Source organism: Heteronotia binoei, chromosome 1 (genome assembly GCF_032191835.1).
Source record: "Heteronotia binoei isolate CCM8104 ecotype False Entrance Well chromosome 1, APGP_CSIRO_Hbin_v1, whole genome shotgun sequence".
In the NCBI taxonomy this organism is placed as follows: domain Eukaryota; kingdom Metazoa; phylum Chordata; class Lepidosauria; order Squamata; family Gekkonidae; genus Heteronotia; species Heteronotia binoei.
In genome coordinates, this window is record NC_083223.1 from 176512156 (window position 1) to 176536251 (window position 24096).

The 24096-nt window shown below is 43.2% G+C and overlaps 1 protein-coding gene across 4 annotated transcripts; it reads left to right on the top strand.

The window, feature by feature from the left end:
• The first annotated feature begins 212 nt into the window (after window positions 1-212).
• Window positions 213-22237, top strand: VEGFA (vascular endothelial growth factor A). Of its 4 annotated transcripts, XM_060244569.1 has the most exons (8): window positions 213-1241; window positions 7269-7320; window positions 12549-12745; window positions 14723-14799; window positions 15270-15302; window positions 18168-18239; window positions 19272-19403; window positions 21343-22237. In XM_060244569.1, the coding sequence occupies exons 1-8, from the start codon at window positions 1176-1178 to the stop codon at window positions 21362-21364; spliced, it is 651 nt and encodes a 216-aa protein (XP_060100552.1). In that variant the 5' UTR covers window positions 213-1175; the 3' UTR covers window positions 21365-22237. The 4 variants fall into 4 exon arrangements, with proteins under 4 accessions (XP_060100552.1, XP_060100562.1, XP_060100556.1 ...); XM_060244579.1 differs by lacking the exon at window positions 19272-19403; XM_060244573.1 differs by lacking the exon at window positions 18168-18239.
• Window positions 22238-24096: the final 1859 nt, after the last annotated feature.

A 24096-nucleotide genomic window follows, 5' to 3' on the forward strand; every position in this document is an offset into this window, starting at 1 on the left:
CGGATTTCTCAGTTTGTTGGACACCTCCCTGTTTAGTTTCACAAGTGCCGAGGAACCTTTATTTTTTAAAAAAAAAAAAAAGTGTGGGGGAAGGGGAAGAGGGGAGGGTCATTTTGATTGGAGGTGGCGAGCGCTGATACTCGAGAAAATTTGGCACACCATAGGAGGAAGGAGAGGGAAGCAGGGAAGGGGGAGGAGGAGCGGAGGGGGGTGGGGACTGGAAGCCTGAAAAAGCGTCTCTTGTCGAGCCGAGACAGCGAAGCTCGGAGAGAGTCGGGGCTGTGCGTCTTTTGCCTGACATTCAAAAGGGAGACAGGCACGCACAGGCAGCAAAGTGCAGGCTCTCCCCAAAGAAAGAAAGACGGCAAGGGAGTTAACCGAGGCAGAGAATAGATCTGCACGGGGAGGAGACGGTTCGGGTTGGGGACTCGCTGTTCCTCCCACTTCCCGGCGCATTAGGAGCTGCCGTTCAGTCTTTTATTGCTCATTAATTTATTTTCCCCTGCTCTGCTGAGAGGTTTCTCGTCCGTCGCCAAGCGATCCCCCCCACCAAGTGGAAAGCAAAAGGAAGCGGCGAGAAAACAGCACCCCCCCGCCACCTTTAGGGGGCCCGCCACGCGCTGGACTTGGTGAACCTGGACTCCGGAGGGGCTTTCCCTGAATGTAGTGAACGGAAACAAGCCACCTTGGTCCAGCTTGAAAAGCTGTGGCAGGAGCTGAACCTGGCAAAAGAGAGTGAACGAGAGACCTTGTGAGGGAAAATGCATTGAAACTTTTGACAAACTTTTATTTAGGGGGGTGCTTGAGCGGTGAGCGCGCGCGCGCCTGCGGTGTCTTGCCTCCCAGGAGGGTGAAAGATCTGTTACAATTCAGAGCCTTTCTGGTCCTGGAGATTGTCCCAGAGAAGCGTCGGATCCGAACCGAGCTGGGCCGAGGACGCTGAGAAGAGAGCGGGGGAGGGGGGGGGGACTGCGTCTCTGGCGCCTCGGAAGTGGGGCTTATGAACGGGTGAAACCAGAGACAGAAGTCTCTCTCTTCCAACCCACCCCCCTCCAGTCCGGAGCCTTCCCAGATCGCCCAGGAGGAGCAGCCCCAGGAAAAGGAAGAAGCCGAGCAGAGAGCCAGGAAGAAGCGCCCAGCCGGTTGAAAGTCTCATTGGCCTTTCTCCAGGAATCATGAACTTTCTGCTCGCTTGGCTCCATTGGGGGTTGGCGGCGCTGCTTTATTTCCACAACGCCAAGGTAAAAGAGGCAGGCGGGCGGGCGGGCGGATCCGGGGCGGCGGCGGGGAAACCTTCCTCCTGCCCCCGCATGGCCTGTTCACTACACGCTGCTCTGAACTTGCGTGGTTGGGGGCGAGGTGATAGTCGAGCCGAAAGAAAGCCCACTCGCGTCGTAAGGTGCTTTTGCATCCGGGCAGGTTAGATCCAGGTACGCAGAGCATAGCTGAGTGGCAGTAGGCATACGGTGGCGTTTTTAGGGTCACCAACAAAAGCCTGTCGAGACGCTTCACGCCTCGAGAGAAGCGCGGCGTCGAGGTATGCAGGTTATTCTGCTACGTTCACGCCACGCTTCCATATGGGGCCTGCGCGACTGACGGGAGAGACAGAAAAAAATCCGAGCCTTTGAGAGACCTCTGGCTTTCCCGTCTCGTTATTCGGCCGATTCCTGCTCTGTTCCATCTCTTCTGTCTGCGGAGTTTAGTTGGAATTGGAAACCTGGTTTGAACGCTACACGCAGCTACCGACTCTGCGTCGTCATCGATCCCAGAGCATGTAGGCAGTGCTTTCACTTCTTGCATCAGCTTTTTGCTCACTCACTCACACGCGCGCACACACACGTTCTCCCTCCTGACATTGCAAAACGGTGTTTTGCCCTATTTGCTTGAATTAGAGGCAGGTTTACTGATCGGAGTTCAAAATTCCTGGTTTGCAAAAGCAAACAGAGATAAAAGACAGCAAAATGTCTGAATTGCTCCCAGGCTGATTTTCAAAATAAGCGTCCTTTTAGAGAGTTTCTCCTGTTGTCTATATACTCCCTGTGTTGTGTGTAGGTAGGTATTGCCTTTTGGCTTCCTGCCCTGCTCTTTCCCCTTCTCTTAAAACAGAACTCAGACTAGACCTGGGTGACTAGTTGAGGTGCCTCAAGTTTGCTCATAGATGGACATTCCTCATAATTCAAAGAAGTGTAGAACTGATTGGCTTTCTAATACCACTTCCTTGGAGGGAATTTAGCGAAGTCTACCTAGGTGTGAAAATAAATGCCCAGTACAAACTGACCTGTTACCTGTGGTGTTCTGGCAGTGATCACCTCCAAGAAATATGTGAATGATGAACCATTTCAGGCAGATATCTAGTGTAGTTGGGGTCATCACTTGCTTTCTTGCTTACCTTAATATTATGCTGTGGCTTTCCTTCGAGTGACAGCAACACATTTGGCTACACTTGATGGGAAATATAGTCTATGTTTCTTTAGGGAGGCTTGCCCTGGGTCAGCTTATCAGTCATGCATGTGTCTTAAACTGTGGTTTAAAAATACATAGCTGTGGATCAGGAGTTCATGTGAGATGGGTGCGTGTGTGTCAAAGGATTGGGATGAAAATGAGGGAAGAAAGAACCATAAACACCAAGAAACTTTTCATTTCTTCTGGAGAGATTGGGCAGAGATGCTGAGCCATTAGGGCCATACACTCCCTTACTTTGGTGTAGAGCACCTCATTTCGGAGTACCATCCAGAAATCTGCATAGCATTGAGACAGTCATATTTATTAAATTTATATTAATTGACTCAGTGGCACAGAGACCGTAACATATCTTGCTATGGGTAATTGGTGAGAAGGTGAGATTAGGAATCGAAACCAGAAGGTGTGCAAATAAATGCATTGAGCTTCTTTAAATGAGCATAGAGAGGAGGTGTATTACTGAGGTAAGGTGCTCTTAGTGAAGGCGAAGATACAATTACTGATCACGGAGGCTGTTAGTCTTCTGAGTGAGGCTGAGACACAGGGAAACTGTGAGTCAGTGACCTGGCATGGGAAGCACAGGTGTTGGTTTCCACTGGTGGGGGGGAAACGGCATGTGGCTGGCTGTAACAATAGTGTGTGTCATCCTCTCCCCAGTGATTAGCAGCTTCTGAAAGTGCTACTTACAAAGCCCCTTCGCAAAGTGGATGGTTGCAAGACAAAGGTTAAGTTGCTCCCAACTTTTAGTGTCCAGACTTGCAACTTGGCAAAGCTTGTCTTTTCCCACCAGTTGCGAAGGCTTAGCCGCATTTGGGTTTAGGGCCAAACACTTGGGAGAGGTCAACAGTGCCCTTTAAAAAAAAACCTTAAAGTGGCTGTTTGTTGTTCTCTTTTATTGTAAATCTGTGTAGTACATTTGAAGTTAGGTGAAGTGGGATCCCTCCCAGGATGCATTTCCAGTGGGATCAGGCAAAGATCAAACACTGAAGGAGGGGGAGAGGGAGGGAACAAGAGTGTGTGACTACATTGCTAATGATCTTGCAGCCACTAGCCTTTTACTGTTGATCAGGCCACACTGGGGAGGGCACTTACCTCCCAGCTCTGTATGCTAAACCGATGGAACACGGTGGAACACAATCCATCAGCAGAAGAATAACTGTGCCAGCAAAAACGTTCAGTTTTGCTGTGCTCCTCCAGTGTTATTTCTGAACAGTTCAAGCTTCTCTTTCCCCAGTTTGGGCCATATCAAAAATCCTTCTGGCTGCTTGCTGGATTACTGACCTTTCTCCTAAGCAGTCACAATGTGAAAAGGTTGTGGCAAAGCCCCTTTCTTATGTAGAAACCTCTGAGAAGACTTCTGTAGTGCCTAAGATGGAAGAAGGGGTTTTAACTCCTATCCCAGGGGCCCTCCCAAAGTGGCTGCTGGTATGCTGGTCCCAGTCCTGAACAGTTACAAAGCTCTTTTAATGACACTGCAGAGATTAGGTGGAGGGAAGAAAGGGGGAGGTTGATGGTGTGAAGGAGTGGGGCGTGTATGTTTTGGGAAACTATCAGGTTAACCTTTTCCTCGCTTCAGATTGGAACTGGGCACCTTGTAGTGGAGCGGTAAACAGAGTGTGGTCTGATTCAAGCACACAGTCTTCTCAGCACTTTGCAGATGATTCAGAACCTAAAGGAAGCTTTCCCCCTACTCTTCAGCAGCCCAGTTCTTTTTTCCTGTCAGAATGTCATAGGAAAGTATTGAATCCCATGGAAAGATACCATAAAACAGAAACAGACGACGAATCCCAAAGCCAGCAGAGGATGAGGCAGTGTGACCTTCAGAAGGGCACTGGCCCTTTTTGTCTCCTGAAAAGAAATGTTGCTTAACTGTCCTGTGACAGAAAACAACTCCATGTCAATGGGGACAGATTCCCCAAAGCTACTGCTTTGATTAGAGAAGGATTGTCAGTGCTGGCAACAGGAAAAGGCTCTACATAATTCAGCAGCATAGAAGAGAGAAGTACCTTTATTGGAGGATGGTTTCAAGGTGACACTGCTATATAATTAGCTCTGAGAAACTTTCTGGATCCAGAGGCAGATGGCATGAGCATTACCATGAAAAATATTTTATGTATGGGTAATGACATCTCATCATTTTATGAACTATGGATGCGGTTATCCTGTTTTAGAGATACACTTCTGTTAATACAGTCTGCAATCTAGCTTTGACATGCTTTTAAAAAATACCATGTTAAATCCCTGTTTTCTGTCTGAAATAGTTTTTAGTGTTTTTTAAAGGCAGCTGTGAAACTAGAGGTTTTTACAGAGTGAAAAGTTATAAAGCTATAAGTGCAGCTGTCTTTCCCCCTAACATTTTGTTGTTGTTGTGTTGAACATCTAAGTAAGGAAAAAGCTTAAACCAATTTCAGAGGAAAGTAGGAGGTGAAGGAAAGCTGCTAAAGTAACTTCAGAAGTAACTTTAGATGTAGTTTGTAATTGACCAGATTTCCCAAAGGGGACTTTGGAGTGTAGAAGGAAATAGATGAGAACTTTCTATATAAGGCCTAAAGTATGTATGTGTGTACGCTATATGTTACTCCTGTAGGATGGCTGCATGTGATTGCACTTGCTGAAGGTGTGGTAGTCGTCATGACTCTTAAACTGGAGCAGGTCCCAGGACAACTTGCCACTTGATGCTTGCTCATAAAAGCTACGTGCATTATGTGGTGCTAGTGAGGTGGGTGGACACCTGCTTGACAGGGAGCTGTGGCAACTTGCCACCTCAGTAGAGAGCTGAATCTCTGAAGCCCTTAGACACAGCTAGGACTTCCTGTGTGCATATTGTGGCTGTCTCCTGGCTTTGTTGGTTTCAGAGGTCAAGTGAGCCTTCTGTCTTCCCCATCTTGTTTGTGCTGTTGCTGTGACCTTCCTGTGAGTGGGGAGAGACTCTGTTACTGGCATGGAAGGTAATGCTGTAGCCCACTAGCTACCAAGCTCTCTGGCTAAAGGAGTCAGTCTTTGTCCAGAATCTGATGATTCTACTCAGCTTATCTGGAGTTCAAATTCTCTTAGGCTGCCTCACTTCCACAGAAGTCAGTGGGAAGAGAACAAACTAACTGAGCAGCTGCTTCAGTTCTTCAGAAGTCAGTGGGAAGTAAGCAAACTGTAACTGAGCAGGGTTGCAGCACTGGTGCTGCTTTGCTTTACCACATAGCAAATATTTGTAGCTCATTGTTTGCATCTCAGGACCCAGGGTTGGGTAGATGTGAAGTGTATCTTCCTGCTCTGTCCTCTTTACATTTATGGACAACTGTTTGCAAGACAATTTACTCTGATTAGTGTTTTTTTTTTTGGGGGGGGGGAGTATATAGAAAGTACAAATGTACTGTCCAACTTCGTTTGTCTTCCCCATTGTTTTAACTAGAGTCACATTTCTGTAGTTACAGAACTGACTATAAAAACCAAATTAGTTGGCTAATGTATACTGCCGTTTACTCCAGAATACTTCAGCACAGTGCATATTTTTTTAATTTATGCCCTGCTTTTCACTTCAGTGGAGACCCAAAGCAGTTTACAATACTGTTTTTCTGTCCCGTCCCTTTATTCTCACGGCAAGAAACCTATGAGGTAGGTTAAGCTGAGAGAGAGAGAGAGAAATTTGCCCAAGAGCACCCAGTTAGCTTTTGTGGCTGAGTTGGGAATTCATTTGGAAAAATCCAAATTATTTGAGCAGTGTCACAACCAGGAATACTAGTGTTCAAGCACCTCAGTAAAGAGCTGAGTTTTAAGACTCATCTAAATAATGGTCTGATGGCAAGATAATAAACACCTATCACTGAATGCTCCTGTTGCATCTGAGCTACTACATCATTTGAGAGGAAAGAGTGACAGATGATGGGACGTACTTGGAGGGCTGCTGAAAAGCAACACATGGAAGACAACCCTATGACTTTCCCCTATTAAAAGTAGAAGAACGTAGCCTTTATGACTAGCTAAACTAATCATATGCTGATGCAGCAAAGATACCTTCTTGGTGCTAGGGTGAACATTTTTCTTCCCTGCTTACCCAGGTGTAACTTCTAATGAAACAACATTATGTGGTCAGTTGAATTGCTTTGCTGGCTCTTTCCATTTTGCTGGAGGGCTCTGACAGATGGTGCCCTGATTGAAATGCCTTCAGATATGTTGCCTTGGACCAGGGGCATGTACAGATCTCATGGCATATTTGTCATGTCATCATTAGAAGGTCATCAATGTTTTCTGCTCTGCCAGCCCCCTCTCAAGTTCAGATTTGTGCTCTGGGTTTTGACCTTAATTTGAAATGCCTTTGAGCAACTAGTTTCTGTTCTCTGTTAAAACGATACAGCTGTTGTCTTTCTGCAAAATCTTTTGTCTGATTTCCTAGCAGATGAGTGGCCTTTGCTTTCTCATGGAGCCTTTCATTGGTCTGCTTCCTTTCTCCCCTTGCTGTTTCAGCCCAGGCCATGGTGGTATGTTAATTTTCATATGTTCTGAAGAAAAGGGAGAAACAAAAGTTTCTCTGTGCCTGTGCTACTGTGGCAAGCAGAGAAATACACTCTACAATTGCAAAAATGTATACACAACTCCACAGTTCACATTAGGGTACTTCCCTAAATGATCAATTAGAGAATTCAGAAGTTCTTCTGTGAGTTTTCCAGTGGATAGAAATAAGTTTGGGGAATATAATTGAAATTTTCTAGTAATGCCAATGTCTTGTTTTGCCTTGTGGTTGATTTCTGGGAAACTCCACAGATTGGAGACATGACAATGACCTTGTTATGACTAATTTGCTGTTGTCTTTGCAGTTATCGCAGGCTGCTCCTACCCAGGGGGATGGGAAGAAGCATCACGGTGAAGGTAAGTCTTCTTCTGTCCTGGGGAGCCAGTTTGATGTAGTGGTCAAGTGCGCAGACTCTAATCTGGGAGAACCAGGTTTGATTCCCCACTTCTCCACATGTAGCTGCTGGGTGACTGTGGGTCAGCCACAATTCTCTCAGAGCAGCTCTCTGTCAGCCCCATCTACCTCATAGGTGTTTGTTGTGGGGAGAGGAAGGGAAAGGAGATTGTAAACCGTTCTGAGTCTCCTAGTGAAGGGCAGGGTCTAAATCCAATTTCCTTTTTCTTTGCACAGTCACAAGTCCTTTAGAAGAAGAGATGTTGTAAGAAGTGGGGAGGTGAATATTGGATTATAGGAGAGGGTGATGAAGGTGGGGAGACATTATTGTTGGGGAGGAGCCTGATGCTGCCACCTCCTGGAAAGTAGATGTAAATTGTGTAGAGCCATACACCTGTATCTAGTAGCTAAAATTCCAATTATATTTCTGGTTGTAGCATATAATGGCATGTGACTTCCTGTTGCTGGACTTCGTAGAATATAAAGTTCTCACTTTTCTTTCCTGCTGCAGCTACTTAAGGGCTCCCATATTTTGTTTCTGGGGGTTAGCAGATGTTTGGTAACAACATAGGATGTTCTGCAGGGAGGTTGGAATTGGTGGGAATTGCCACCCTCTTTTGAGCAAAAGAAATATTGTCCTGTTGGAAGAGCTGTGTGGTTGGATACATGCCAGTATATATTATTACATGGAGGTGATGGGGAAATAAGAAAGGAAGAGCTAGCTGCCAGATTTTAGTCTCATCTTGGCTATGAAATATGTTTTCATTAAGAAGCAATACAAATTGACCCAACAATTGTATTTGTTGGGGAGGGGGGCAGCACTTAAGCTTTTCCAAAATTCACATCATGTGGCACTTTTCACAACACATGCATTTTATTTTGGGGTTATTTAAAGATTAAACCTAGAGCAGATGTGAAGAACACAGAGATTTGCCATGATTTCAGAAAGAAGGTTTGCCAGGTCTTTTTATCAGTCTACTTCTCCTTCCTGTTGGCAGACCTTTGCCCTGGGTCATATGCATAGACAAGACATCAAAGTATTAATACTTGGAATATGCTGAAGATTATGCTTCCAAATTAGGGACTCTTTTCCAGGCAAATTCTTCTCTGTTGCTAATAGTAGCCAGGTCCATTGTACAGAAATTCCATTTTTTGTAGCATTTGGCACATCACAGACCATAGTTCACACTCCAGATAGGCTAACTAAAAGTGAATTAAAGCACCTTAACATTTCTGGTGCTTGAGCTGTAGGTGACTTTACAGCATGTATGGGTAAGAATATAATGAAGGTACTACTTTGGATTGGGGTTTGTGTGTACCTTTTCTTGTGTATTAGGCTTTCCAAAGGGTTTAGATTGATAGGCCTAGCTACTAGTTGTGAGCATTTGGATACTGCATGGAATTTCAGACTTAAATATTGAACCTTGAGGTGAGAAACAAATGGTTGCACCTCCCTATGACATAAATATAATGGCCTGAAATCTTAAACTTTGCAAGAACAGGTGAAACAAAGGGAAGAAAGATGGCAGAAGTACAAAGGGATGGTAGGTGAGAGAGTGACTATTTATTATTATTATTACTACTACTACTTTAATTTTTTATCCCGCCATCTTCACAAGCAGATGCAGGGTGGCTAACAGTCAGTTTAAAACAATTCAAAAATACAATTTAATACAATAAAGCAACAATTAAATATATAAGATACATAAATTATATATCATGATGCTGTTAACAACTTCAATAGGTGGGATCATAGCTTTCTTTCTGACGGTGATCCTTTGGTGGTCATAATAGCATTTCCTTTGACATAGGACTGAGCCTCCTGAATGCAGCTTGCTCACCTGAGGACCTCTGTGCTTCAGTGCCTCATAATACACATATACCTTTGGCTTTTCCCTGGCAAACTTTGAACCTTTGGACTGTGTAGTCTCCACCTACATCTAAGCTCTCTGGATTCTGATTTGTTTTCCAGCTTCATGATGTAGAAGTTGGCTGTCACAACGCTAATGTCTTGTGGCACCTGCTTAGTCAGGAATGCAAGCACACTCACAGGGTAGCAGTCACTGCTGTTCTTGCTACAGGGCAGCAGGGGGCTGTAGAAGTGCAGCTAGGGATTGAATGCTTTTATCAAGCCACAGTGGGCTTCAATTTCAATATGTTTTGTTGACTTGGCATGCTTGAATAGTATTAATGGAGGCTTACAGGAGAGCAAGTTTGCAACAATGCATCTGTTTTATATTGTCTCTTCCTGATTCATTTTCTTGATGAGACTACCACATATTTGTTGCCATTAGTATTATTTTTTCCTTTTAAAAACATACATTATGGCATTAAATTGAAAGAGAATGAGCATATTGAGAACATGCAAATTTAAATCTGAAGGCATAGTTAATTCTAGATAGCATGTTTTTAAAATCCTCTGATTTTTAAAACTTTGCAAACAGTGATGATGGTGCATAATAATTTACATCTTTAACCACTTCTTGGAGCTGGTTGCTTAATCTGGATCTGTAGATAAACATGGATTTAAACACAACTGTCCCCAAATCCACTTCAGGAAATTGGCCATGGAACCATATATGAAGAAGAAGAAGAGCTTGGATTTAAATCCCTCCCTTCACTACCTAAAGGAGTCTCAGAGTTGCTTACAATCTCCTTTCCCTCCCCCTCCCCACAACAGACACCCTGTGAGGTAGGTGGGGCTGAGAGAGCTCTCTGAGAACTCTTGAGCAGAACAGCCTTGAAAGAACTTGTGGCTGACCCAAGGTCACATCAGCGTATCCCTGCCAATCATGGAAGCACTTACTCAAAGACAGGGTGGTGTCATATAAGTTACAGCTTTATCTTTTTATAGTTTAGCAGCTATGCAAGATCTGCATTGCACAGAAATTTCTGTAATCTTTAACCAGAATTCAAATTTAAATTAGGCTGTCCTCCAGAATCAAGTCCACACTTGTGCCAGCAATGCTAGTTTTGCTGGACAATTCCAATCTGTTGCTTTTTTGTGAAACTGATATGAGGATGTAGGAAACCCATCAGATGATTTGTGATGGAACAGCACTGAAAGAACTAGTGCATAATTCTCCTCTGTTCTCTTTTGTGAATGTATAGGATCTGAATAGTAGAGTAATCACAAGGATCAGTGGTTTTCCTTTCTATACATGATATAGAGGAAGTATTTGTACTATGAAACAATCATGTATTTTAATTCTTTCTTTGTTGTGCACTGAAAATCATATGGGATGACAGCCTGAGTGCTAGGTAATCTGGAGCTAAAAACTGGTTAATTGGCCATTCCCAGAACTGATTGGATTAAGCTACTTGAAGAGGGTAGATATCTTGGGCCACTAAATTTTTTTTTAAACACAGTGTTCTGCCATCTCTGTACTATTATGCATGTTTATGGTCATTACTGAGTAGAGCTTAGGTGTATGCATCTGATAATTCTCTAGAACAGGAGCTGGTGTAACACAGTGGCTCAGAAAATGAAGATTTGAAGATTGCTGGTAGAAATCTCATCTGAAGTACAAACTTGAGCAAGCCATTCTTTATGCAATTTATAAGGCTATATTTTATATAGAAGATATTGCTGCCTTGAATTTGTTGATCTTGGAACTTTCCTTTGTAATGGGGGAAAAGAGCAATATTGCTTGCTGCAGAGAATGATTGTTGGTGAGACTGTGTCACAGTGGGACTGATATCACAAGTGCACTAGAACCCAAGATGGGTTCCTTGTTGTTTGATGCTAGGAAAGGAGCGAATAATCAGCAGTGCAATTACATGTCTGGCTGTATGCCTGAATGCTTCCCAGGCACTAAATTGTTTAATTTTCTAGTTTATAGATGGCTGTGTGCTAAGGTCACCCTGAAGGGGAATGAGGAAGAGGTGCTACAGATCAGTTGAAGGGTATGGGAGGCTGATATTAAACTTTGGACTTAAGTGGGGGTGGGACATGAACTGTCTTTTCTAGGTGAGGATTACAGGTGCTTCCAGCCTCTCCTCATTCCAGGTTTTTTTCCCTCTGAGCAGCTCTGTTTTTAAATAGGCTTGTATGCTGTAGCCATACATATCCCCAGGCAGAGGCTCCTCCCATTTGTACCTCATGCCAGGAGCACTGTGGCACTGTTGGTTCTACATGACCGAGAATTAACTTTCAACAACTAATCGAGAGCCCTGAGCTCAAAGCCTTATAGCTATTGGACAGCCCCCACACCCCCCCCCTCCAGCCAAAGCAACCTTTATGCCAGGTTGTCACAGGTTCAGATCTCTTTAGAAACGCTTACTGGTAACTGTTTTTTCCATGATGCAAGCAGTTTGTGCTTATCGAGCTGGGTTATCAACCTTGCTAGTGCAGGACTGTGCATATGCTAGAGACATATGATCTAAAGGCAACAAAGCTCTGGTTAGACAATTCTGTGGATTATGTGAGTCAGAGTGGAAGATTTCTTGTAAAACATGCTGGAGATGTGTATTGTGCATTGAAATATGTAGGGTAGTCTTGGAAGGAGAACACTGCTTGAATTTAGCCATCTCTTCCACACTGTTTTGTAGATGCTCCATCTGTTGACTGAGGATTGTGAGAATAGGCTAGCCTAATGCATTCAGGTCAGAACTTTTTAAGATATGCCAGAAAATAAAACTTTTAACAGCATTATAAAATTATGGATATATTAACAGAACAATAACTTTAGGGTGACAGGAAAATATTGCATAAACTTCAGTTTCCCCTCATCTGTTTTTCAAAAGTAGTCCCCCCCTTCCCCCATGGCTTCAGTACTTCCAGAAGTTTTACATCTCTATGTGCAACTGCTTTGACTTCCAAGATTTGCTATTTGTTTTTGTTTCAATCTTGCAGATTCATACAGAATCTAGATGGTTAATATCCAGACACAGTAAACCTTTTGTGATTCAGCTTTTTCTTGCTTTTCTACCCCCACCCCCTGTTTGGGCTTTAAGTGCCTTTTAACTGAGCTGATGCATTTATTGACAATCTGTTTGGATGAGCCTGGGAGATAATAAAGAGGTATGCAGGTAGAAGGAGCTCTAAGTGCATAGTTGTTAGCCTGCATACTTAGAGTCTGGCTTTTCCACTACCTTGAAACGCTTTAAGCGTGATGATGTTGGAGTTCACAGAAGAAAGCAGGTTATTAATCTGTATTTTCCTCTCCCCCTTTCTTGACTTATTTTGCAGTTATCCCATTTGTGGATGTCTACAATCGCAGTGCCTGCAGATCAATTGAGACCATGGTGGATATTTTCCAGGAATACCCTGATGAGGTGGAATACATCTTCAAGCCATCCTGTGTGCCCCTGATGAGATGTGCAGGGTGCTGTAATGATGAGGCACTGGAGTGTGTAGCCTTAGAGGTGCATAATGTCACTATGGAGGTGAGGCTGTGGCACAAACCCAAGAAGCTATATTTTATTTCCTCAGAAATAGCTAAAGGATTAACTGAGGTGGGGGTTGAGGAGGGAGGGAGATGGAACTCTTCTAGGAAGGAGTTCCAGTGGCCTACTGAGTTACTCCATCTGGAAGGTAGAGTGGGATGTGGTCTTCTTTATCTTCTTCTAGTGTTACCAGTGTTATGTGGGGTAATCTCACATAGAAAGTAGAGCTGCGGGAAAAGAAAGGAGTGTGACTTGCTCTATACCGCTGCTGAGAAACTTACAATTGAAAAAAAAAAAGCATTGTAGTGCCTGTACTGTTTGCACCCCTTCTGTGGAGGGAGCTGACTAAGAAGTAGCACTATGTGCTCTTATTCTGGACTGGCTGCCTAACTGGTTTAGAAGCAATGCATGAAGTGCTGTGTTGTAATTGCCCTGCCAGCAACTTTTCATTTTCTGGTGGCAGTAGGAGGAGTGGGATGTGACTGTTAGCATTTTAGTGCTGGTTGTCTTTAGCTTCTGTGTAAAATGACTGAGAATTATTCTGGCCCACCAGATTAAGAACTTAACCGTTGACCTAACATTCTAACCTAACGTTCTATGGTGGTGATGCCAAAGCCCTGCACAGGAGGAATTTAGTATCATTTGTACCTTTTAAGGCTGCTTTGGAGAATCTGTTTTCAACAAGTCAACCTGTTAGTTATGGGCCGAGAAAATGTTGTGCAGGTTCTCTTATGGTCTTCTGTCTGATGAGCTGTGTATTAGAAAACTTCCACAGTGCTCTCCCTCCACTGTCACTCTCGCTTTGGTTTTTGTACTCACAGCACCATCTTCTTATGCAGCAGACTGTGGTGTGCAAGAGGAAGCCTCTTGTGAACCATTTCCTGGCCATGTCAACTTGACTGGCCAAGCTACAGTTCTAGACTCCTGAGGTACAGTGGCACTGCAGGGATAGGAAAAGTAGTGATGTAGGGTTGAGTGGTTGAGCTTCCTCTCTTGATTTAGAATTTAGTCACCCAGAAAGGGCAGTGGATGGAAATAATAGCTAGGGCCAAGCAAACTGAGGACTTGCCCTTTCCACCCACAGCATTTCCAGTGCATTTCCACTCAACTAACATCATGTCTCCTCCAAATCTTCTTAATCCTGACCCATGCCAAGACTGCTCTGTGCCAGAAATCATTGCTGTCACCCTGTCCAGTTTTGCAGTTGCCACCATCCCATTTCATTTCCTGGCCTCAGCCACAAGTGGTGACACTGATTCAAAGGAAAACAGTTCTACTAATGACCGTGTTGCAGCCTGGAATTGTGTATTAAACTGTCCATCAATTCTGCAGTGTCATATTAGTGTGGTGTTTTAGATCCCTGAGCAGAGGGATCTATAGTCTGAGGCTGCTATTCACAAAACATTTAACATGGAGAACTTGTATTTAGGCTACTTCAGTTCTTACTGCCTCAGTGTGAGTAGAATGGCTTTAGAACTGGATCTGCTAATAGTGCATGGCTTGTGCCTGCATTGGCACTGCTGTCTTCTTTGGTGCTGATATATATGTTAGCAATAATCTACACTTCAGATTTTGTTGTGCAGTGTAGAGAGACACTGTAAAAGTATAATCCTCACAAATCACAGAGTGTATTAAGATGCATGCTTCACTGGAATTAATACCACCAATACATTCCCAAACCTCTTGTATGGGACAGTGGGTATCCTTATAGCTTACCTCTTAAGCAAATAACTGGGAAAAGAGAGCAGGAGATCATATACTGTTTAAATATGGACTATAAATGTGGTGCCTCCTGGCAAATAGGTCGTTGTATTTAAGTTGCATTGCAGAGTTGAAGTTTCTGGGCTGGATAATTTAAGTTTTTCTAATGAATATTTCTGTACTTTTGTTTCTTGGGAGGTTTGTTTTTAGTCTAAAATATATTGCTGTTCATATGATTCACCATAGTCCTTTTTTCTTTCATTTTTTTAACTTTAGATTATGAGGATTAAACCATATCAGAGTCAGCACATAAACCTGATGAGCTTCCAACACCACAGTAAATGTAGCTGCAGGTGAGGATGAAGAACTTTCCCAGCTGTTCTTGGAATATGCCTTGTCTTATAACTGTGACTGTATGCATCTAGTGCTGATTAAAAAAATTTCTGATGGCCTTGGTGTAAGGCAGTGGTGCTTGAGAGCTGCGGGCCTGTCTAGAGTTATGCCACGAGCATTCAGATTTTAGTAGAATGGTTGAAGAATGTCTGTAAGCTGTTGGCTGTGAAAACTAGATGGTCCAGATTGAGAATCCATAAAATGCAGTAGCACACAGCTAGTTGGAAAGTGCTCTGGAGGAACAGGAGGGAAGGCTTGTTTTTTTTCTTCTTTGAAACTTGGAATTCATAATACAGGCCAAGTAGCCGAGCAAAGAATCTGCTTACTGGTTTCTTGTAAGGAGGGGAAGGAGTAATCTGGTGAAGGGTGATTTAGGGTTGTGTGTATATGTTGCTAGCACTCTCCTGATCTTGCTTTTTTCCCCTTGTAGACCAAAGAAAGAAACCAGAACTAGACAAGAAAAGTAAGTGACTTGGCTCATTTTTATTCCCTTTGGTACTGGTGATTTCCCTTTCCTTCCTTCCTTTTTTTTTTTTAAATACGCTGTTTTAAAAAAGCAAACAGTCGACTTAAGAGCTATCCCTTGAATCCATTCCTTGTGTGCATGAGCGCATGTGCACACAACACACCCACTCATTGCCTTAATTACTGTTGCTGTGATCCTGCTCATCACTACATTTAAATTACTTGCTGATAGAAAGGTGCAAGAATCCCACTCCTCCTATTCCTCAACCCTTCGAAATGGATTCTAGGTGAAAGTTTCCTTCCATACAACATCATTGCTCTGAATGATGGAAATCATTGCTGTTCTCTTTCTTGCTGCTTGGGTGAAAATTTGCTGACTTACTGACACCAGCCTGCCTGGGTTTCCAACACTAAGACTAAGCATGTGAGCTTTGCTCAGAGCATGGGATCTCCTGATTAGGGCATGGGCCATGATCTGTATGTGAATGAACTTTGCATATCAGCTGTGAAGAGTGGATAAAGTGATGTCAGTCAGGTTAATCTAAGCAGAAAGTGGGTTACCTCATGGGAAGGCAGCTGAAAGGGGAATCTGTTTTCAGCTTTGTGTGGATGAAGGCAAACTTGAAAAAAAAATAGAATCCTTCCATCTGTAGGACTATTCCAAAGATGAGCAAATCATCTTTCTTGGCTTAAAAACACAACTTTACTTCCACCTCTCTTGTGGTCACAAGTAGGATGCTTCATGTTCTGCAATTTGGTATGGAAGCCAAGAGAATTGAAAAAGAGAAGCAAAAAACAAACTCTGCCATTTTCCAGTGTTAAATCCCCCTCCCCATTCATTTTGTGTAGTCATCAACGGGGTAGCCTCAAGAACCTTGTCTTGTTCTCTCTAGAATGTGTGCATTTGTTGTTTGACTGAGGGGCTTAATGGTTCAAAGGAGTGTGAATGTTAGGGCCAATGAACACTGTTGCTAATGGGGTGTAGCCAAAACCCCCTCTTCTGTTTGCTATAATTTATGCTCTTCATCTTTGGCCGAACTTCAGGTGGCTTTGCATTGCCATGCAGATCTTGCAAATACATGTGGCATGCCAGTTTGGGTTATACTGCAAATTCTTCTGGTGCTTGATGCTTTTTTGTCTGCTTCTGAATATGTGTTTCCTTAGTGGAAGTTGTGGAAAGGTTCTCTGAAGTAAATATGGCTTCCTCTGCCCCCGCTTTCCCACTTGTTATTCTTCCTGTGTTCTTGGGATGCTTACTCTGCTTAGTTAGAGGAACTGATGCTGACAAGTAGGCTTGCAGATGGCGCTGGAAACATCCTGTCTGGTACCATTGGGAGCTGCCTCATTTCAGTACCCTTATCCCTCTCACTCAGGGTGCATTGTTTCCAGGACAGAAAGAGAGCAGAACTTGGGAGGAAAGCCCCCTCAAAATACTGTTGCCACAAGAGTTCCATTGCCTTTTGCTTGGTGTTCATTTTCTGCTTTGGTCCTCTGCCAGCATAGGCTCCAAGAGGGCATCCATGTTAGCATTCATGAGGGTATCGGGTGGAGGGTTGAGGTTGATTATCCTTGTCCACACATCAGAAATGACACACAGTTCTTCAGGGGAGAAAAATGAAAAAATTAGTAAACATAGTGGCTGTCTTTGCAGTGGGAAAGTAGCCACAAACTGACTTACTGACAAATTAAAAGACTTTCTTCTCCTAAGGAGTGGCAACCTAGGCTTTTCTTTTTTCCCTCTTGGTACCTCATCATGTAGAAACTTGTAATTTGGCAAGTCTGTATTTCCCCCTGGGGCTTGAGTGGCTAGAGATTGGGCAGTGAATTATTGGTATTACAATCTCTCTTCTTACAACATTCACCTGCTGAATTACTTTGCCTGTGTGCATCCTGACTAGCAAGAGGGTAGCAATGCTGGCTTATGTGTCCAGTTTGTTTGTGAAAAATGGCCATAGCAGTCGAACCAGTGTGTTTGGTTAAGATGAACCATAATAGCTTGATATTTAGAGTGTGGCCCATGAGTTAGAAGAAGAAGATTATGATGATATTGGATTTATATCTTGCCCTCCACTCCAAATCTCAGAGTCTCAGAGCAGCTTACAATCTCCTTTACCTTCCTCCCCTACAACAACACCCTGTGCGGTGGGTGGGGCTGAGAGAGCTCTCACAGAAGCTGCCCTTTCAAGGACAACTCTGAGAGCTATAGTTGACCCAAGGCCATTCCAACAGCCGCAAGTGGAGGAGTGGGGAATCAAACCCAGATCTCCCAGAAAAGAGTCTGTGCACTTAACCATTACACCAAACAGACAAGTTAGTATGCCATCTGTACTCTTCCGCATACTGTAGGATGCTTCTTCTTCCACTCACTGCTGACAGCTGAATTGTGCCTGCTTCCAGATTGCCATCATGGCATTCTGGCTCTTCAAAACAACATTGGAAAATGATCTTCAAGGGCAGAGGCTCTGCTTGGTTTTATCAGAGCAACAGGTACTGTCTTACTTGCAGTATCTCTGCCAACTGATGTGCACTGCATCTGGGTGTTGGTGACTTCTGAGTCTCTTATCGACAAGCCCATCATCTTTAAAGGGAGAAAAAGTTTCTTCTTTCTGGAACAATAGCAGGATTGTTATGTACTTCTAGGCTGCCTGAAAGTTGAGGGGGAGTTGCAGTACAGTATCACGTTAGGAATTGCAACCAGTCATGTGAGCAGGCTAGTGTACAAGGAGTGGCAATGAGTACCTCAGCCCAAAGACTCTCCAGTTGTCTATTCTTTATGTACTTCTCCTTCTCCCAAGGGCACATGGCTGTATTTTTCCCTTCTCTGCTTTCCTTTCTGCTTTTTTTTGTTTTGTTTTTCTTCCAGAAAATCAAAGCGAGGAAGGGGGAAGGGTCAAAGGAGAAAGCGCAAGAGAGGCCGGTATAGACCACAAAACTTGTACGTTTGCATCATGTGCTTGTAGAACTCTGCGCTTTCCCCATTTTTTCCCACCCACCCCCAATCAAGACACTTGCTTGCACTACACTTCAAAGAAAATTTCATCCACCTTTCCAAATCACTTATGCAGTATTTCACTGGTGGTGGGAACATAGCCCTGACACATGGGAAGTAAAGCCATAAGAATAGTGATCTTTTTTCAAAAAATCTTGCTTGGGGATTAGTATTTCTCTTAAGGTACAAGATGAAGAGGCAGGCAGGCAGGCAGGCTTATATGCTGTTGCACCTTGCAATGCGCCTGTGTGATCTCTCTTCCCCCACTTTTCCTCAGCTTTCTTTTACAACTTAATCAGTGTTTAGGAGGCTGGCAACGGGGGCTTGGTGTTGGCTGTTCATCCATGTATGGGCATTGTGTGTGTTTGTGTGTGGATCAGACAGTAACAAAGGAGCTAGGGTACATTGGGAAATGTTTGAGGACACCATTGTTGTATTTTGGTGGCTTTTCTTTCCTCTTTTCTTTGCTCTTCCATTAATTCACAACATCCTGCATTGCCAGTGATCTTAAGTAGCAGGTTAGGAACAGGAGAGGGGTTTGAAGAGCAGCTGTTTTGAAAAACAATCAACTACAGCTGGTTTCAGGAGCTTGTGTGACCCTTTGTACTGCTGGTGCCCCATCTAATATTGGAAGCAATTTCTGTCTGAGGAAATGCCCTGGATATTTAACATTATGGCTGTTGACTTGTGGTCCTCTAATAATAAAATGAGGATCTTGCAACTTCTGCTAATTGGGCTAATGCAGGACTTGTGGATTATGTAGTTACAGAGAGCCTGTTTTCTGACTATTTAAAGCTATTACAAGTAAGTGTTGGAACACCTTTGGGAGTGTCCACCAACCAGCAGTGTTCTGAATTAGCAATGCTGGGTGTCTTGTGGGGTGGGCCAAGGGTTGTTTCAATGTTTAGGGTATTGCATGTGTTATTTCTTCTCGCTAAAGCGCTGTAGCTTAGACCTCTTTCCTTTTGCCTTTTGCAGTCACTGTGAGCCTTGCTCAGAAAGGAGAAAGCACTTGTTTGTACAAGATCCCCAGACCTGTAAATGTTCCTGCAAATTCACAGACTCACGTTGCAAGTCGAGGCAGCTTGAGTTAAACGAGCGCACTTGCAGGTTTGTGTCCGGAGAATGAAAGAGAAAAATACACACATATGCACATAGACTGAAAGAGAGAGCAAGAGGGCTTGCTTTTTTGCTAGCTTCTGTTGCCAGTGTTCCATGACCTTTCCCTCCACTTGACAAAGATGGGGAGGGGATGCAGAAGGAACAGGGTAGTTCTGACTCAGTTTAAAGTGGCGAGCTTCTTTTATGGTGTACAGTTGGAATGGGATGATCACAGTTAGCATGGTGTTAATGTAGGAAACAGGATTGGTCCTTCCATGCTGCTAGGAAAAATACTCCAGGCCGTTATGCAATTTCATATGCAAACCCAACTGTTGTTTTAGTTGTTCAAAAAGTTGCATTCCATTTACATAGAGATCAGAATCATGTTATCCCCCTGCCTTCTGCTTTGAGCTTTCAGGATAAAAGGATAACTCAATCGTACTAGACTGCTCTCACTTCCCTAAAATTCTGTAGAGGGTTCTTAGTAGAATGAGCCTGTGTAGGACCCAGCCATGACATCTAAGCATGCTCTCTTGCTCTCTGTCTTTTAGCATAGATTTTGTGGCCAGCCGCCTTCCTCCATCTTTCCCAACTTTGAATGCAGTTGAAAAAGTGAAATGTGGTGTTCAGGCATGGGGGTAAGGCCATAGGAGGACCAGAATGGGAAAAACTAAAAACCCACAAAAGTTTCCTGATTATTTTGTATTACTTCAAGATCTGGAGCTGCATATTTGTGGAACATCATCTCTTTCTTTTTTACAAATGTTGGCCCATCATTAACAAAGATGTCAGTGCTTTGTCTCTGAGACGTTATACATATTGGTTATGTTTGTAGACAAGGCTAGGTGGTTCAGGAATCTATTAACAACTGTATGTGGAACTACAGAGCCCCAATGCAGTAAAGTGTACTCACATCTGTTCAGCCTGATGATGCCAGGCATTTTCCTACCACTGCCCAGGAAACCCAGTTTCCTGCCACTTGAAGAAAACTTGAGAAACTGTTCTGTGTGCTGAGGAATCCTCTGTGTGTAGTTGTAACCTGAGTGTGAATGCCTGGTGCTGCAGAAAGAAGAGAGCCAGCTCTTCTTAAATTACAGTTCACCCTGCAGAAGTAGTCCCTGGAGTGAAACCAAACAGCTCCTTGCCCTTGACCTTTTGAGTTCTGTTAAACTAGCTCAGTCTCTCTTGTAGAAAGCATAAGGCTTAGAAGTATGCTAGAACTGAGAACTTACTTCTGGTGACAGTATCTCCCTTGACATGCTGATCTTGGAGGAGTGAATTGGATGGGAGGGTGTGTTGTGGACTGGTAAATTTGTAGCTGTTTCAGGATTGAAAAGGCACTTTGAATGAACTTTATCCCTGTCACTACTATGAAGTTATGAAATGTGGGTTTTAAATGGACACAACCAATTCTCCTTTCTCCTGCTTCTGCTATGAACTATTGCTGCTGTGCTCAGGCACTAATTTCTGCCTTTTGGCAATCACTGGAATGATGAACTTTTTCTTTTTTATTTTCCCTGCTTGCATGAGACACTCATGGCTTTGTTTGGCTGCACCTCAACACAATCAAAAGGAGAATGAGATTGGGCATTGAAAGGTGTGTATGTGCACGAGTCAAGTTTGGGTGTGCATGGATGAATGTGTGAAAGAATGTGGAATGATGGCTTTAAAGGGAAAGTAATGGTTTCCTGACTGTTTTCCTAATATCCCAGGAAGCCTGAGGGAATGTGGATGTGTTCTCTTCTCCCTAAGACTAATCTTAGTCACTCTTTCACCCATTTTTGTATGAACTGTGTGAAAAATCACAAGTGCCTCATTCAGGTTGACTGGTCTTGGCATTCTTTTTTGGTTATACTGTCTCCTTTTTTTTACCAGTTGGTTTTTACCCAACTTTCCTGCAGGAAAAACATAACTTCTCTTTTCCTTCCCTTTCCCCTCTCTCTAACAGATGTGAAAAACCAAGACGGTGAGCAGCAAAGAAGAAAGGGGCAGGGGAGGGTGGACAACCTTGGTTCTGGAGCCTGATTTCTCACCTGGTCAAAAACACTAATCCAAATGGACACTAAAATGAAGGATCAGTAGAGCACAGCACTTTTGAGTACAGATGATGGACTCAGGAAGGAACATTCCCTGAAGACCCGCACAGGATTCACCTTTTGGTTTTGAACTAGTTTGATATACAGACTTTCCTTCTCATGCTGCTAAATAATAGAGCCAGGGAGACTAGAATGGTATATGTTTTGGGACGCTCATATTTACATGAATAATATATGTGTGTGTGTATATATAGATATGCATATATATTCTGACTTTTAAATCCTTGCTAACATTATTGGTGTCTTCACTGGATATACTCAACTGCTGTGGACACGTGGGCTACTTGGGGTGTAAGAACAACTATGACTGGACTTCAGCCAAAGTGATGCGTGTATTCTTCATCCCTTGCTGATTTTTCATGAGCATACTGCTCCGCCAGTGTCATTCCCTGCAGTTCTGTAGAGGGAGACATTTGTACCAGAGAGGAGGAAGCAGGGAATTCCAAAGATGGCACCTTGGGATATTATGGGTCAAAGGTCAAGGAAATGAGTCAAGAAGCTGGAACTGAGGATTCCACCAGCTTCCCTTCCCCTCCTCCTCTAAATTCTTTGCCCCTATTTGTATCATGACATTCTACTTTTCTGGGACACGAGAAACTGGTGTATGTTTTTTGTTTTTGTAAAAATTGACTTGTTGCAGAACTCTGCCATGGATATAAATTCTGGCCTTAATGATGGGAAGTGGATGACACAAGAACTTTTCAGCTTGAGAAAACATCACTGGAATCTTCCACCCTTGATGGCTACTTAAATAAAGGATATATGGTTGGCAGTACATGGAAGCAAGAATGGGGACCGTTGCATAGACAGGCAATAGAACAGTGCTGTTCGAAACCGCCAAGCACAGAGCTGCCACAGAAAAGCATCCCAGATGCTTATGGAACATCTCCTGAAAGGGATATTAATCAAAAGTATATATGTATAGTATGGTGGGTGTGAGTGAGTGTCTTGTGTGTGGGGTGTATATGTACACAACTATAGAGGCAATTTTTGTGTGCCTATAATAAGCAAAATTGGCTACTGACCTTTTGGGCCTATCTCTAGATGAGAGCTTACCTCTGATGTTGTAAATTCATTGATATTCTTGAGTCATTGTAATCTGTGATTGTATTGAGAGGGCATGCTTTACTAGAGTTATTTATCTATTTCTATAAAATATTTCACCACTACAACTGCAGAATAGTGTTGCCTGTTCCACCAAGAGCTTTGAGGAGTTCAACTGAAACAGATGCCTATTGAATGAGATCTATGAAGGATAGATCTGACAGGAAAAGCTCATGTTTGCTTTCTGTTAACCTTAGTCTTTTAGAAACATCAGAGTCTATAGTGAGCGTTGCTTATTGACAAGTAAGCTCTCAACTGGATAGGCCCTCTACATAGGGGAAACCCATTTTGGAGGCTTAGGAAATAAATAATGCTGAACATGTGCCATATGGAATTTTTAGGCCTTAGTGAAAGTTTTCCTGTTGGGTTGTTAAATAATCAGTGGTGTGTAAAGTTCTGAGGACATTCATCTGGGCTTGGCCACACTTTGTAAATGTAATGCAATCAACCCAGACATTCTTGAGAGATCTGCTTCTGTACTAAAAGATTTAGCACCTTGCTATTTGAGGCTTCTATAAAGTTGGTAGAGTTTTAGTATGGCTAGTGTTTTAAGGCTTTCCAGGGCTTGACAATATTGCCCAGTTCTCTTTAGATTCAGCCATTAACCATGATGAAATGTACTAATATTTGTGCATAGCATTTAATCCTGAGGACCACATGCATAATTGCCCTAGCTAATCTGTCTGTATTTAGCCCTCAAGACTGCATAAAAAGCCTTAAAACTCTAAAACCAACAAGAGAACTGTTTTGACACAGGGGCTAGTCTAGTAGCCACTTTGGAATGTGTTGTTTGGCATAAGCATTCTTGTGGGATGCTCAGTGCCTTGCAAGGTAAAGCACTGTGATATTTGTAGTACCCCAAACCACTAGACACATTAAAACTTTCCAGAAGGTAGATGGTGGGGTATATCCCACAAGTGCCTGAAACTTGCTTGCAAGATGGCCTTTTTTTTTTTTGCATTGCCACCAAATGTTATAATGGAACTTCTCTGATCATTTGGCAAGCACAGCCTTACAGGCTATGAACAGAATCCACTGATAACTTTTAGGTATGTGTAGTTTTAGTTGAAATTTATTGGGGGGGATGTGTTTTGAATTATCCTACAAGAGCAAATTTTCTGTTTCCTGTTGGAATGTACCTGGTATCTGTGATGTTGTAGGGAGGATTTTATCGTATGCCATATAGATATATGTGCAGATGTAGATATTTAAGATTAGAATTGGTGTTGCTCAGTTCTTTATATAATGTATATGAAATATACTGGCATACAACTTGCACTCACATAGACACAACATTTTTTTGTGTCTTTAGAGGTCCCCAAACCAAAGATGCATGAACAGTAATAGGCTGATTGCATGCATGTACCCATCTGGTTACACATACCCATCTGGTTGCCCAAAAGATGATCAGTGAAGTTAGCTTTAAAAATACTGAACACCTAGCTTTTCCTTCCCTCTGCAGTACAGGAAGGAGGATACCCCTGGATTCTGCTCCCCCCTTA

Bases quoted from the DNA above. Each gene is read 5' to 3' on its own strand.
- VEGFA (XM_060244569.1), top strand. From the start codon at position 1,176: ATGAACTTTCTGCTCGCTTGGCTCCATTGGGGGTTGGCGGCGCTGCTT. The intron at 1,242-7,268 runs GTAAAAGAGGCA...TTGTCTTTGCAG, and splicing joins TTTATTTCCACAACGCCAAG to TTATCGCAGGCTGCTCCTAC. The intron at 19,404-21,342 runs GTTTGTGTCCGG...TCTCTCTAACAG, and splicing joins TTAAACGAGCGCACTTGCAG to ATGTGAAAAACCAAGACGGT.